Source organism: Crinia signifera, chromosome 1 (assembly GCF_055691185.1).
Source record: "Crinia signifera chromosome 1, ASM5569118v1, whole genome shotgun sequence".
In the NCBI taxonomy this organism is placed as follows: Eukaryota; Metazoa; Chordata; class Amphibia; order Anura; family Myobatrachidae; genus Crinia; species Crinia signifera.
Window position 1 is genome coordinate 194,390,586 of NC_139217.1, and position 17,387 is coordinate 194,407,972.

The window sequence follows — 17,387 nt, forward strand, 5'->3', positions numbered from 1 at the left end:
TAAAGGTTATCACCTCTATGTGGATAACTTTTACACCAGCATCCCCCTGTTTAAGGCCCTTGGTTCAAGAGGTACAGCAGCTTGCGGTACTGTGCGCAAGAACCAAAGAGGCCTCCCAAAAACGCACATTGCCCAAGTAATGAGAAGGGGTGAAAGCAGGGGAATATGCACCGAAAATATGTTGTTGGTCAAATATAAGGACAAGAGGGATGTCCTTATACTGACAACAATTCACGGAGACAGTACCACCTCCGTCCCTGTACGAGGTACCAGTACCCACACCTCAAAACCTAATTGTATCCTGGATTACAATAGGTACATGGGCGGAGTGGATCTTTCAGATCAGGTACTGAAGCCGTACAGTGCCCTGCGGAAAACAAAAATCTGGTACAAGAAGCTGGCCGTGTATATCATCCAGATGGCACTGTATAACGCTTACGTGCTATTCCGTTCTACCAGCCAGAGGGGGACATTTATGCACTTTCAAGAGGAAGTCATAAAGGGCCTAATATTTGGGAACCAGCAGGCAGAGGGCCCCAGTACTTCTAGTACTGGCCCCCGTTTTGTACCAGGGCAGCATTTTCCTGATGAAATCCCCTCCACTGGAAAAAAGGGCAGGACACAAAAAAGGTGCAAAGTTTGCTATAAAAAGGGAATAAGAAAGCAAACTATTTTCCAGTGTGACACTTGCCCCGACAAACCCGGCCTATGTATAAAGGAGTGTTTTAAAATATACCACACATCTATGGATTATTAGGTTCATAATTTCACTGTGCTTCAGGGGTCTTGATAATGCCACATAGCACCCACCATTCATTCCACCAGAATCTGAGCCGCAAAATCCAAAAATCACTCCTTCCCTTCTGAGTCCTGCCATGCACCCAACTGGTATTTTTTGGTCACATGTGAGGCATTGCCGTACTCGGGAGAAATTGGGGCACAGATTTTGGGGTGCTTTTTCTCCTTCATACCTTCTGAAAATAAAAAATTTTGAGCCAGAACTGCATTTTTATGTAAAAAAAATGTAATTTTTCATTTTCACTGCCCAGTTGTATCAAAATTGGTGAAACCCCTGGGGGTTTGAAATGTACACTATACCCATAGATGAATTCCCTGAGGGGTGTAGTTTGCAAAATGGGGTCACTTGTGGGGGGTTCCACTGTATTGGTGCTTCGGGGGGCTTGCTAATGCGACATAGCACCCACCAAAATTCCACCAGAATCTGAGCTGCAAAATCCAAAAATCACTCCTTCCCTTCTGAGTCCTGCCATGCACCCAACTGGTATTTTTTGGTCACATGTGAGGCATTGCCATACTCAGGAGAAATTGGGGCACAGATTTTGGGGTGCTTTGTCTCCTTCATTCCTTGTGAAAATGAAAAATTTTGAGCCAGAACTGCATTTTTGTGTAAAAAATTGTAATTTTTCATTTTCACTGCCCAGTTGTACCACAATTGGTGAAACCCCTGGGGGTTTGAAATGTACATTATACCCCTAGATGAATTCCCAGAGGGGTGTAGTTTGCAAAATGGGGTCACTTGTGGGGTGCTTCCACTGTATTGGTGCTTCGGGGGGCTTGCTAATGCGACATAGCACCCACCAAAATTCCACCAGAATCTGAGCTGCAAAATCCAAAAATCACTCCTTCCCTTCTGAGTCCTGCCATGCACCCAACTGGTATTTTTTGGTCACATGTGAGGCATTGCCATACTCGGGAGAAATTGGGGCACAGATTTTGGGGTGCTTTGTCTCCTTCATTCCTTGTGAAAATGAAAAATTTTGAGCCAGAACTGCATTTTTGTGTAAAAAATTTAATTTTTCATTTGCACAGCCCAGTTGTATCAAAATTGGTGAAACCCCTGGGGGTTTGAAATGTACACTATACCCCTAGATGAATTCCCTGAGGGGTGTAGTTTGCAAAATGGGGTCACTTGTGGGGGGGGTTCCACTGTATTGGTGCTTCGGGGGTCTTGCTAATGCAACATAGCACCCACCAACATTCCACCAGAATCTGAGCTGCAAAATCCAAAAATCACTCCTTCCCTTCTGAGTCCTGCCATGCACCCAAATGGTATTTTTTGGTCACATGTGAGGCATTGCCGTACTCGGGAGAAATTGGGGCACAGATTTTGGGGTGTAGTTTGCAAAATGGGGTCACTTGTGGGGGGGTTCCTAACTTTTAGCATCTTATGGTGCCTAGAAACCTACATGGTGCCTAAAAAATAATCTCATAAAAAGGAGGCTCCAAAATCAAGTAGGTGCTCCTTCTATTATGAAGCCTGTGGTTTGGTCAACGTGCACACTAGGGCCACATATAGGATATTTATGAAAACAAAAGAATTGGGGGAATCAATTTTTAGTCACATTTCTCTAGTAAAATCTACTGTGTTCCTTAGAAAAATGTATTAAAATTGCAAATCTGCAAAAAAAATGAAATTTTACCTACACTTTGTTTTAATTCCTGTGAAACACCTAAAGGGTTAACAAACTTCCAAAATGCTGTTTTGAATACTGTGAGGGGTGCAGTTTTTTAAATGGCATCATTTATGGGGGTGTCTCACATACAAGTCCCTCAAAGTCACATCAGAACTGAACTGGTCCCTAAAAAAATCAGTGTTTGAAATTTTCTTGAAAATTTGAAAATTTGCTATTCATATTGTAAGCCTCCTAGTGTCCAAAAAAAATTAAAAGGAAGTTGAAATAATGATGGAAACATAAAGTAGACATATGGTCTATGTTAGTTATTAACTATTTTGAGTGGTATGATTATTTGTCTCACAAGCAGAAAATTTAACATTTTGCAAATTGCTAAATTTTCCATTTTTTTACGACATTTTGGTATTTTTCACAAAAAAACACAGACTGTATCGACCCAAATTTACCACTAATTTGAAGTACAATGTGTCACGAGAAAACAATCTCAAAATCACTGGGATAAGTAAAAGCAAAAAAAAGTTATCCCCACTTAAGTGATACATGTCAGATTTGAAAAAAAAAGGGCTCTGTCAGGAAGGCCAAAACATGCTGTGTCAGGAAGGGGTTAAATACAGTTCAAAATACTGTAGTATTTTTTAGGTTTCCATTAAATCAACATGACATTCTTGTTAGTAGCCCCCCCCACCCCCCAACAGACCTGAGCCCGGGTAAAAAGCACCCACTCCTCCCCCTCTCTCGACAGCACTGTCACTGGCCCCTGTACGGTAGTGCAGCAGCAAATCAGGCAGGAAGGTGAAGGTCTCTAAGCTACTGAAAGGGCTACAGTGTCTAGGTAGATAGTCCATAGGTCAACACCAAAAGGTCCGCATTCAATAGGTCAAAGACAGATTAAAGGTCAACATGCAGTAGGTCAACATTAACAAAAGGTCAACATGACAATGGTTGACACATGAAATTGGAAACTGTAAAGGTTCAACCATAAAAACATAAAAAAATAATTTCAACCTTTTTGATCCTGTTGACCTGCTGCATGCCTACCTTTGGTCTATGCTATCCTATTGCATGTCAAACTTTTCTCTATGTCGACCTATTCCACTTTGACCTTTTGTTGATTACCGATTGTCTAACTAGACACCATAGACCTTCTAATCCACACCAGCAGGAAGTAATCAGAGACTTCTGTAGCTTGGTGGCTAAAAAAGGAGGCTGTGGCCACTGAGCAATGCAGATAAAAGAAGAGAACAGAGCCAGGCATAAAACCACCACATGGGTCTACACTCAGAGCCAATCCCCGTAAGTCACGACATTGCAATAGACAGCTCTTTATGGGAAAGCAGCTTTTTTTTACGACCTGTACTTGCGCTAATTAAATAATATTTGGCAAAAAAGCCAGGTGATACTAGCAGAGTTGCATGGGACCTGGTAGCTCACTCATACTAGGCATATTGAGGATAGATGTACCGTACTGATTAGATATAAACTTGCATTCCATGACCTCCTGAATAAATTATATTCAAATCATCAAATGATGAACCCCCAAAACACATTTTGCTTTGTTTTGGCTCTTCCATAACTCTGTTGTTCCAAGTTTTATGTAAGATTGTACCCCAATACTGTACCTTTAAATACCTTTATAAATACCCCCTTTAAACATAAGGAAATATACTATCAGTTGTTCTCAGACTCAACCCAACATGCACAGCAGGACAAGACAATGTTGCATGCTCAATGGATCTGTGCTGTGGATATCAGTATTCAGCTGGAGGGAATGAATTCATTTTCTTAAACCTCATTCTTCATAGTGAAAACATTTGAATCAAATCGGGATAGTTTATAATTATTGGTTTACAATGCCAAATCCAACGCTGCCACCCACTTCATCTCCTTTACTGCTCTGCTTTCATTCTGTTTCTTCCCATTACTCTTCTCTACATAGGCCATCTTCCTCCAAACAGACATTGGACCAAATTCAGCATGGATCACTAATCAGAGAATTTGTAGTGAACTGTGAGCAGAAATCCACCACTCAGACCCATTGCAAATTTGTGAATACATCGCAAATAGCATACTCTCCAACATCTCAAGTATAAAAATCAGTACAAAGGGGAGGGGGCATGGCCACAGATATAGGGCGTGTGGTCAGAGTTGCTCCTACAGTGAAGGCAGCATCCAGTGATGATACACAAATCCTGTATGCAGTAGCTGCTGTGAGCGCTGCTGTCAGAAGGAGAAATTAGCTGGGAAACGAGCGGTGACTGAGCTGCATGAAAACCAGTACAGAATGGTGAAATGGTTTTAGCCCAGTGGTCAGGGAACTCGATCCTCATTACCCCACACAGTGCATGTTTTGCTGGTAACCCAGCAGGTGCACAGGTTTACTAATTACTCACAGACACATTTTATAAGGTCCGCAGGTGGAGTTAATTATTTCACTTGTGATTCTGTGAGGAGACCTGCAAAACATGCACTGCGTGGGGTAATGAGGACCGAGTTCCCTGACCACTGTTTTAGCCTGTACCAACCATAAGAAAATGGTACTGTACTGGCTAAATTTGCAGTTGAAGGTTGTGAAATTGCTATCCATCCACAGATCCATTCCAGTTTTTTCCATCTGTGTTTTTTCCATCTGCGCCAGTCTAGAACTTCTACTAATCTGCTCACCAACCAGGGTGGAAGGGGTCCATTCTGACATCACAGACACCAAAAAACACCTGGGCATACCGGCCTTTTCACAAACACTCAATGAAAAGACCATGGGTGAAATGTAATAGGGTGAGAGCAGAGCCGACCCTAGGCATAGGCAGACTAGGCAAATACCTAGGGCATCTGGCATGCCTAGGGGCATACATGCCTAGCCTAGACTCAGCTTGATATGGGCAGTAACAGTTGTGTGCTGATTCATCTGCCGCCTGCCAGGTCCCACGCATCCCCTGTCCCCAGCCAGATGGCTTGATTTGTGTGTGCGCTGGAGGTTTTTCTAAAAGGAGGCGTGGCCATGGGGGTCCATGATTAGGCCACACTCCCACTTTGCCTGGGCCCGGTGCTATATGTGCAGCTCTGCTGCTCCCCTATTTCTGGCTGGTGGAGGTATATCTGCAGTCATCACATGGAGTCAGGATAGAGGTAGTCAGCAAGATGAAGGAGAAAATAGCCAGTAAGTGGATGGTAAGGTGTATCAGTGTATGTGTATGTTTGTGTGTCATGGTAGTTGTCCGTGTGTGTGCAGTATTTGTCAGTGTGTGTGTATATGTGCCAGTGCCTGCAGCTCCCCTGCACCCAGGGTCACAATTAGGGTATTACAGACCACAACATGCCACTGATCCAAACTGTGAAATGCTTCTTTGTCAGGATCACTGCACCATGGCAGCGCCTGCACCACAGGAAGAAATGAGCAGTTGATGGGAGCGCCACCCTAGTACAGCACTTCCCTCCAGCCACCAACATCGGTCCCTCCCCATATCATCATTACTTTGCTCATGGTGTTGGGACATCACAGACCACCTGGCCTGTCTGAGCACAGAAACAGAAGGGATGCAGAGAGTGATGTCTGGCTGTGAGGGAACGTCTGTCTCTCTATCCCCTCCCTATCGCCCTGTTTTTCACTATCCCCTCCCTACCTCTCAGCTTCTCACTATAGGTGATGGGTGCTGTGTTTGGTCACATGTAGCCACTCTTATTTATCCCCATGGATGGCACAACTAATGTGCCCATGTCTATGATGCACAAGTGCATACACATGTGTTTGTCATAGACTTCTGTGGAGTGAAAGCTGACTATGACTAGTTGTAGCACTGTGTTCACAGCAGCTTGCTGCTCTGCCTATGCCCGTGTGTATGCATCATGGCATTGATAAGACTGGCTTCATCTTTAGCGGCGGTGCTAGGGGTCACTAGCCAAAATTTTGCCTAGGGCATCAAATTAGTTAGTGCCGGCTCTGGGTGAGAGAATCAGAAAGTGAGAAATTTGGTAAGAAATCTCGATTTTTTTAAAGCGGCAATCATTTACACTGCAAAATCAAACTGGTTTTGATTTCTTACCAAATCTCTCACTTTCTGATTCTCTCATCCTATTACATTTCACCCCATGTTTCTACCCCTATACACTGGCTTCCTGTCATCAAAACTGTGACTGCTCTGCGACTTCTCTGATTATGGATATTTAGATTCTAATTGCAGCCATGTAAGCACAATTTGAACGATGCGCTTGATGAACGGTTTGCAGTTTCTCCAATAAGCGATCCATGCATATTTAGGCCAATGTTTCTGTATATAGCATGTGACCAGTTATGGGGAAATATTACTATAATCTGCATATTAGGGTTTTAAGTGTGTCTTTGTGTGAGTGTGTGTGGTGGTGGTGGGGAATAATGTGCACATATAGGGGAATATGTACAGAACTTCACTTACACACATGCACACTATATTATGTGGGGGAAAAAGCAAGTTGCTGTACAAGTAAATCACTTTGCTAGTGAGAACAATAATAAAACTATTATATATAACATAGCATATTCTTCTTAAGGATTATACAGTAGGTTCTTTATGCAAATATTGCATTTTCTAGGGCAGGCCAAGTCACACACTGTGCTGCAGCTTGCAGCCCTGCAACTGTAACATTGCAAACATGCCACATTGGCCTCTACTGTCCTTGATCAGATACAGTATTAAGTTCCAAGAAGAGACACAGTCACCTTTACTGTCACTTAAGAAATGTCATTTGAACAGTATTTGGCTCTCTGTCTCTTAATCATTCCAGATTATTCTATATTCATTTTCAGTCAATCAAGCTACAGTACAGCCAAAATTATAACAAAACACTTCCCTCTGGCATGACAGCCAATGTGTTCTCAAATACCCTCTAAATATTTTATAGAACACTTGAATTTAAAAATATATCCAAAGAGTAATATTGATATTATTTTAAAGGGGAAGTGTTGTTCATGAATGCAAAAAATATTGGATTTGTTACATGATGTTGGGACTGTTAACAGACACAAGACTGTGTATGTCAGACCAAGGACATAGGACATAGCACTATAGAGAGTGCAGCGGGTGCCATTGTTATGGGGCCCAAGTCTCAGGGGTCTGCAATTAAAGCCCACCTCCTATGCACCCATCTCACACTGACATTGGTGCAGAAATAAGCACAAAAAGGTACATGCTAGCAGAGCTGTAACTGGCCATTTTAGTGCTCTGGGTGAGGGAAAACAATTTGCATATTGTAAACCACATGTGGCTCTTTTCTTAATGAGATGTGGCTCCAGCACCCACAGCACTGTTGCATGCCTCCTCCAACTGTGCGCTACTCTGCTGTGTGCTGGCTCCCACAGCACTGCTGCTTGCCTTCTCTGACTGTGCACTACTTTGCTGTGTATTTGATGTGATGTCATGATGTCACATCCTGGTAAGAGCATGCTTTACCCAGCATCAGGAAGTGGCAACAGAGACCTCGAGGGGGTGAGAGGCTGGATGGGTACTTGTGTATTATAGCGGCGCCCATCGCATCGCATACCATAAGGCATACGATGGTATGCGATGCGACGCGATATCGCACGATGCTGTACAATGTCATACAATTTTAAAATTGTATGACATTGTACATGTCATACAATGCCATACAATGCGATGCGATGCGATTAAACATTGTATAAGCACCCTAATGTGTGCTTACAATGTGAAATGCACCCCCACGGCCCCCCCACTATAAATGTGAACCCGAAGTGTGGCGAGCGCAGCGAGCCCGCGAGGGGCGGCGGTACTCGTCCTCCGACCTTTTCATACCCCCACTATCCACGTCGGCGTGGAGTTGAGAATAGAAAGTGTGGCGACGCGTACCACCGCCCCTCACGGGCTCACTGTGCTCACATTTATAGTGGGGGGGGGTAGCGTGGGGGTGCATTTCACATTGTAAGCACCCATTAGGGTGCTTAAAAGCACCCTTTATGGTGCTTATACGATCTTTCATCATATAGGGGGCAAAAATCACGTCTTATCGCATGCCATGCGACGAAAACATCGCGCGATGCACATCGGGGGCGCCGCTATAATACACAAGTACCGCTGGATGCAAGTAGGACAGCAAAGCGATTGTGGTGGCCAGATGGCAGAGCAGGTTTGCAGCTGCATAACAGAGCAGGTGTGGGGGCTGTCTGAAACAAGTGGAATCAACACATCAATCTCTTTATACATTGCTGAGAGTAGCTTTGCATACAAGCCAAAAATGAAAAATGTTATTGAAATGAAGGATGGGTAAAAGTCCCAGTATTAAAAAAAAATTACACCAAAGTGAAAAGGTAATATTGTATTGGAAAGATTACATAAATTGTGCATTTTTAATGTGCTAGTCTTACCCCCAGCCTAACTCAAAACTGAGGTTCGAAACAAGGTCATACTCCTAGAAATGTCATTCCAAAGGCATGAACACAAAAGTGTGGCATGGCCTTGTGCCAGCTTGGCCACAACCCATTTAAAAATGGGGAGTGGCCTTGTGGGCCATGTCCATTTTCTGCATGGTATCAGCTCTTTGTCTTACAATAACATATTAACATATATTTTGGCTCATTGCCTCTGATTGGTTGGCCATCTCTGCAGCATAAATTATATTCTGATATACCTCCTGCATCAAAGATGACAAATCCAGATTACTCATTGGCTGAAAACATTACTGCAGGACCAGCATTTGGCCATGTATGTAGTGTATAGTCCATTGTATAGTCCATTGTACTGTATAGACTAGAGTCACTTCATGTTTTCTGTTTATTTCACTGGCAATTAGATTTAATTTTTTAATTCTCCCATGTGTTAGTACACACAATTCGCAGCAATATGCAGTGCGACGGAGGTGGGGCCTTGATGCGTTGCAAAGTTTAGGATGCCTCCTGCTACCGAACTTTCACAGTCCTCACTGCACCATAGCAAAGTGAGCACCTCCAGTGAGCTGTGACAAGGAGCACCAGAGATGAGGCACATCCACCACCTGGAGGAGCCCCGGAGTACGTTATGAAGACAAGTAGTGCACACTCGCACCTGCTGGCTGATTGTGCCAGTGGATCTTCAGGTGCAGCAGGAAGTCAGGTACTGTCTAGGTCAGGCATGTCCAATGTTGGCCCTCCAGGTGTTGTGGAACTACACATCCCAGCATGCTTTGCCACAGTTTTGCTATTAGAGAATGCTAAAACTATTGCAAAGCATGCTGGGATGTGTAGTTTCACAACATCTGGAGAGCCAACGTTGGACATGCCTGGCCTAGGTAGTGAAAGATTCAGTGTTGAGAGAAGGAGGAATTGAGAGGTACATAGGGTGAGTGTGGGAGGGAAGGAGAGGTGTAGGGTGGTCAGAGGGAAGGAGGGAGTGGGGAGAGGTGCAATGCCTGATAGATTAATGGAAAATAAAGGCTATGAAAGGTTGAAGAAGTAGGAATAGGAGTGACATGAGACATTTAAAAGAGGTGGATGGATACAGGAGAAACATTGAACTGGAACAGGTTGCTTAACTGTTTATCATATAATATGGTCTATTTTTACCTGCCTGGGCAGTGGCTATCTACTCACAGGCCACTATGAACTCTGAATTAGGCCCTACGTGTGGTAACATTATGACAATCCCCTTTCCTAGCCTCTGAGGATCTGGTTATCTCTTGACCATCTCCAGCATTAAAATTCCATGCCCTCCATGCATTGTAGTTCTGGGCCCAGGAAAGTAAAAGTAAATTATAATAGTTTTTTTTCACCCTCTCGTTGGCTAACGAGGTTATGCATAGAAGCATAACCTCTGCTGGGGGCAGGGCGGGAGGAAGCCGTCAAACCCCAAAAACTGCTGGAGAAGTCAAATGCCCAGGCCCAGCAGTTGGAGTCGCAGTCATCAGTCATGGCTCCTGCTCCCCCAAGGCCTGCTCGACTCACAGCAGCAGAACTGCTGCAGAAGACTACTACCACCGCCAGTCCAGTGGCATCAACTCATTGATAAGTGAGGCCACTTCCAGAAATTTTCCAGGGCCACTTTTAGTGCCCAATACGCCCCTGACGACATCTTTACAAAGAAATAAGGATCAAATAGGGTTTAAGGGTAACAATATGATTTAAAAAGGGGTAGACGAGATAGTTGACTGGTTTTTATCTGCAGTCAAATTCTATGTTTCTTAAGCTGTCTACACACGGGGCGATAGGGGCTGAAATCGCTGGAAATATGGTCGCTGGTAACCATATTGCCAGTGATGGGAGTGTGCCCCGGCGATAAATCGCCGGGTGTGCGCTCCCGTTTTCAGCCCCGTTCTAATCGTTGGTCGCAGGAGCTTGCTCCTGTGACCAGCTGATTACCTCTGCGGCACCGCAGGCAGAGGTTCCCTTTCATCAGCGACCATCTCTTTATTGCTCAGTTTCTCCTTTTCATCAGCGACCAGAGATGGTCGCTGATGAAAGGGAACCTCTGCTGGTGGTGCCGAAGAGGTAATCAGTTGGTCGCAGGAGCAAGCTCCTGCGACCAGCGATTAGTAAGGGGCTGAAAACGGGAGCGTGCACCCGGCGATTTATCGCCGGTGCACACTCCCATCACTGGCAATATGGTCGCCTGCGACCATATTTCCAGCGATTTCAGCCCCTATCGCCCCGGTGTGTACACAGCTTTAGATATGTTTCAGATTGCTTTAGAAGCACATTCAGTCTAGTTATAAGCAGCAGTTGACTTGTTTTAATGAATTGTTCCCCTTAGCTCCCATTTCATCATCTAAATATACCCAGCTGGGAAAGGTTTCTCTGTTGATTACATTGAAGAATCACTTCTTAATTCACCGGTCTACAGATCTGTCACTGTTTTGAAAACCAGCATCACCATATGCCTTGCAAAGTCATACTCAATTTAAGAATGACCTATCTTTGTACAAATAGTATTAACACTTTACAATAACATTAGTGCACCATTTACCTCATTTATAATGATCCAGTGACAGTCAAAGGCAACCAAATTAGTCTCAACGACCTGCAAAAAGGAAAACAATGAGTGTGAGTCAGCATACATTGTAAGTAGGGTGCATTCAATCATGGGCAGAATAGAATGCTCTAACAGAGCTTTGTTACTCAGATGGAAATGATAACCTTTACAATATACGCTTACACTTTTATTTTTCTCCATAATTAGACAATTAAAAAGTATACATAAAATATGACAAGTCAATTTAAAGAAATAAATAATAAATTATTAGTGTTCATTCTAGCACCCGCTATCTTTGAAAACCCATGCAGTTCCTCTTCCCTGCCTGGGGTGTCGCTATCTGCTGTAGTGCTTCTAGCAGTGTGGTCTGTATATCAGCACTGATATGCAAACCAGACCTGTGCTAGGAACACCACAGCAGACAGCTACACCCCAGGCATGGAACAGGAACTGCATGGGTTTTCAAAGATAGCGGGTGCTAGAATGAACACTAGATTATTGTAGAATGTAATGATCAAATCAAACATTTCAATAAGTATGGAGTAAAATGCTGAAGGGCACACAAGATGTAATATTTATATTTTTATATAACCAACATTTTGACAATAGCACCTATGTAAAATGTGTGTATTTTTTTTGCCAATTCTAGACTTTGTGACTCAGGAATTCCTTAGGTCTAATAAGGTTTCAACTCCATGACCCTGGTCGAGAGCAAAGTCTTGGACCCTGGACTGATTTATTTTACAAATGTAGAATTTCCAGGTTGATTTGCATTCATTTTTGCAATATTTCATTAAACTACTGATTTTTCAAATGATAAAAATGAAAAAAGTATTCTAAAAGTCAACTTTTTCAAAGTTAAACATAGATTATAGAGATTAAAGATAACTGAAAGTTTAAATTTAACTTAAAATCTGCAGATGCCATCTGCATCTGTACTTGCTAATTGAAAGTATGAAAAAAAAAACAAGATAATATGATGTGTAATAGTTTGTACATCATTTTAGCAGATATCTTTATAATTTGGTATTATGATAGCTATTCTCAAAGACCATAGGTGTCTCTAAGCAGATGAAATAAACATATTGACCCATTATAAACACTAGAAGAATCTAAAATTATGTAAAATCTATATTCGTGACATATTTTATTACAGGCAAATTAGGGCAGAATTACTATATAGACGGATCAAAGTAGTATGAAAATAAACATTAGTTGTAACTAGAGATGAGCACCGGGGCCGAAGATTTGGATTCGTCACCAGGATTTGGATTTGGCTTTGTCCAACAGCTGTGAAAGGCTTTGGATTTTTTTCAAAAATGGTCAAAATTTTTTCGTAATTTCTTGCATTTTTTTGTCCCTAGAGTAATATTAACCTCAATAACATTAATTTCCAGCCCTTTCCAGACAATTTTGACCACTTTACAGCTCACAATGTTGTTTTCATTCAATTTAGGCCAAGGTCTGCAGCAAGCTGGCTGGTTATTAACACACGGAACTTCTCACAGTATCAGTATGGTGTATTGGGGTGAAGTACACACAAACAATAAAGAAGAGGAAAAATGTTTTAATTTTTTTTTAATGTGCATCTTGTATAATGCTGCGTGAAGGCTCAACAATCACACAAGGAACTTCTGACAGTATACTATGGGTGCAGTACACACAAAGAGTAAAGAAGAGAAAAATTGATTTAGATTTTTTTTAGTTTAATATCTTCATTTATTCTCAATGTGCAGCTTGTATAATGCTGTGTGGAGGCCGAATAATCACAAACGTAACTTCTGACATTATACTATGGGTGCAGTACACACAAACAATGAATAAAGATGAGAAAAATTGATTTTGATTTTTTACTTTTTTTTTTTTAATTGAGTTTTTATTTATCATATGCAACACATATACAGAATGTCAAAGATAAAAATACACAAAACATAGACAAACAAACAAGGGCCGGCCAGGCCATTAACATGCTGATTACAGGCACACCCTAACCTTCTCGTCTTAAGAAAACCTTCTGTCGAGCAAACCCCCATCCCAAGATAAAATCCAAAGTTAAACGAGGGCCCGTCTCTTGGAGGATAGAACAATTGTCTCATGTAGGGAGACTAAGCTTCCCCAGTGGCTTACATGTACCGGGCTAATGGGCTATACCCATGACCCACCAACATTCCCGAAGTTATACACACCCTAAACTGTCTACTGGTTTATACAAACTTCATTATCGTGCAAGTGTTCAAAATAAGACTATTACAGTCCTCCTATCTTCAAGAGTATAATGTATAATACTCTCGAGGTAGATAGACAAATATTATATACTTATTATGATTGTGAACATTAATCTTCAAAATATCTGTGAGACAATCATTTAATTAAACAGTTATACATTATCAGTGATTCAGTGATTTATCAGAAGAAGTCAATAAAAATGACTCTGCAAACGAGAGAAAAAAAAAAATTAAAACATTGAGTGACTAAATATATAAGCATTCAAGAGTTTCCCTAAAGTGATCTGTCGATCCTAAACCACTCTATAATATTTAGAATCAACCCATTTGTACCAAATCCTGTGAAATTTAGATAGAACGCCCCTAGCGGCGTATTCAAACTTTTCATGAGAACATGTGCCATTTACCGTGACCAACCAGTAGGATGTATCGGGAGCAGAGGGAGCCATCCATTTTCGGGCTATTATGACCAGAGCTATCGCAGATAGATTTCTAGCCAATTGCAACCATTGGTCGTGTCGTTGGATATCTGCCCATGCACCCAGTACCAGATTGATTGGTGTTAACCTCTCTTCAGGTATGCCCACTTCCGACATAATTCTAATTATTTCAGACCAAAACCGCTGCACCCTAGGGCACTCCCACAGTAGGTGCCAGAAATTGGCCCGTTCATTCCCACATTTCGGGCACCTATCGGGATATGTCTTACCCATTTCTCTTAAACGGGCCGGGGTGATGTAAATTCGGTGCATAACATTGAAATGTATCTGTTGTACCCGCATAGATAATGAGGATCTATACGGGGCCGCTAAAACCTCCCTCCATATTTCTGCATCTACCTGAGGAATTACCTTTGCCCACTGGGTTCTTAGTACATTCAGCTCGTCATTTTGGGACATAGAATGGATGAATTTATATATTTTGGAAAGGCATTTCTTGGACCCCAATTTCTTAATAAAATTCTTGCATGGTGAGTCATTCACATTTATGGAATTGCCCCTTAGTGAATGTGTCAAAGCACTCCTTATCTGGAGGAAATGAATAAACAAACTGTCTGGGATATCATTCGTTGTTTTTAAGTCCCCAAAAGAACAGATCCTACCCTCTTTAACAAATTGACCCACCGAAGTCAGTCCATACTTTGCCCATATTCTCCCCACTATTGATTTTAAACTCTTAACCTCTGGAAGAGAAAAAATAGAAGCTTGCGGATCTATATCTCCAAATTGAATTAACTTCTGTACTTGATTCCAGATTTTTAGAGATTGCGAGATTATAAGGGGTAAGCCCCGGCCTGTCTCGCCTGAGAGTAACAATTGCAATGGAGTCAAGCCGTGATTCCCACACGAGGCCAGAGTTCTGGACTCATGTGGAATATCACCTTCCTGAATCCAAGCACATAAATGGGTTAACTGGGCTGAAAAATAATATAGTTTAAAATTGGGTAATGCCAGGCCCCCCTCCAGTCTCTGCCGACATAGAGTAGGTAACTTAATCCTCGCTCTTTTATTCCTCCAGACAAAGGAGGATATAATGCTATTTAACTCCTGAAAAAATGTTGCTTTTATATAAACTGGAGATTGTAATAATAAGTATAATACCTTTGGCTGAATAAACATCTTAATTAAGTTCACCCTGGCGATTTGGGAAATCGGGAGACCCACCCATCTTCTACATTTGGCCTTAATATCCCTTAACAGGGGCTCTAAATTGTCTGAGTAATAATCCCGGGGCAAACTGGACACTTTAATACCCAAATAACTAATCTTGGTGGAAGTTTTTAAAGGGGAGGCAAGTCGGACGTCAGGTACATTAGGGCCCACAAACATCAAGTTGGACTTATCCCAATTCATTTTTATCCCGGATTTGCCCCCGAACTCCTTAAGGCCATCCAATATATCAGGCAGATCAACTTCCGGGTTGGCAACGCCTACCAGTACGTCGTCCGCATAAAGGGATACCATGTTCCCCTCCCGCTCCCTGACATCTCAACCGCTGCCTAAGCATGATGGCTAGGGGCTCCACTGCCACCGCGAATAACAATGGCGACAGGGGACACCCCTGCCTAGTGCCTCTTGTTAACGGGAAGGGGGGGGAGGCGTAGCCGTTTATGGAGATCCTGGCCTCTGGACTCTGATATAAAATTTTGACCCATTTAATAAAGACTTCACCCAGGCCGAAAGCTTCCAGGGTGCACCATAAATAGTCCCATTCGACGACATCAAATGCCTTGCTGGCGTCGAAAGACGCCAACGCGGCAGACCCGCCGCCCAGATTTGAGAACTGAATAAAGGAAAAGGCCCTTCTCAGATTGATCGCAGTTGATTTGCCTGGTCTGAATCCCGTCTGGTCAGGGTGTACGATTTCGTCCAGCACCTTCCCTAGGCAGTTAGCCAATATTTTTGCCAAAATCTTAGCATCCGAGGTCATTATAGATATGGGACGGTATGAATCAATCTGAGAAGGGTCCTTCCCCGCCTTGGGAATCACAGTTATAGCCGCACTTGACATAGAGGGGGGTAACCTCTCATCATTAAATATACTCCCAATTAAATCCCATAGCGGGGCTACTAACACTCTGGCATATTTCTGATAGAACTCACCCGGGAGCCCATCTAGGCCTGGGGCCTTGTTCCTAGGTAAAGACTGGATTACAGCAGCCACTTCTTCCATACTGATTGGGGCGTTAAGGGATACTTTTGACTCAGAAGAAATTTGAGGCAAATTCAAGGCACTCAAGTAACTGGCCAAACCCTCCCGATTGTTCTCTGATTGCGACTGGTAAACCTTTTTATAATAGGAGACAAAATTAGCAACTATCGAGGGAGTATCATACACTGTATTGCCTGATTCGTTCTTAATGTTAGAAATAATTCTGGCTGATTTTTCTTGTTTGGCCAATAGAGCCAGCCATTTTCCCGCACGGTCCGCATTCACGAACCGCCGATGGTCCCCCACTGACAACCTATGGCTCTCTGCATCTTGAATGTGCTTACGCCATTCATTCTGCATCTGGAGCCAAGCTTCCCGATCTTCCTCCAATCCACTACTCAGGAATTTAGTTTCCAGATCTATAGTTTTTTCTTCTAGGCCCTGCGCCACCATTCTATACTTCTTTTTAGCGTATGCGATTTTCTTAATTAGAACACCCCTCATATAAGCCTTAAATGAGTCCCAAACCATGATGTTAGATGCTGAGCCCTGGTTCCACTTAAAAAACTCCTCTATCCGGGATTCGATTTCCTGCACATCCCCAATCTGTGATAACCAAAAGGGTCGCAGTTTCCAATACCGGTAGCCGGCTTGCCTCCCCAAATCCAACTCGACCACCATTGGAGAGTGGTCCGAAATCCCACGGGCCTTATACTCTATCTTATTTACCCTATTTAACAAATCCCCCGACACAAACACCAAATCGATCCGCGAAAAGACCTTGTATGACTCAGAATAACACGAAAATTGTTTTCGTTGATTTTTTACTTTAATTTATTTTTAATGCGCAGCTTGTATAATGCTGCATGGATGCAGTACAATCACACACAGAACTTATCGTATATACAGATGGAGCCAGAGTTGTCTTTGCAGGGAATGGCAGCAGATTCGCCAGCTGCCATCGCCCACCAGCCGCCATCTGCTCTGCGAAAGGGGACACGCGCGCATCGCGTCCCCTTCCGACGGCGCTTCCACCAGGTTCTCGTTGGCTTGCCGGCGGTCACCCGTGGTCCCCACCGCCTCCCCGCTCCCCCCGATTCGCCAGCAAGAGGGAGCCCAGCTCCATCTGTACTATTGGGGTGCAGTACACA

At 43.0% G+C, this 17,387-nt stretch overlaps 1 protein-coding gene across 2 annotated transcripts in view; it reads right to left on the minus strand.

Moving 5' to 3' along the window:
• GRID2 (glutamate ionotropic receptor delta type subunit 2) overlaps positions 1–17,387 on the minus strand; it is a 1,102,902-nt gene that overhangs the window by 451,992 nt on the left and 633,523 nt on the right. For both annotated transcript variants that reach the window (XR_014472933.1, XM_083179104.1), the window contains exon 5: positions 11,354–11,407. Coding sequence is in view for 1 of the 2 variants with exons in the window: in XM_083179104.1 (XP_083035230.1) it covers positions 11,354–11,407 (54 nt within the window). In the remaining variant the exon portion in view is untranslated. The remainder of the gene's footprint in view (positions 1–11,353; positions 11,408–17,387) is intronic.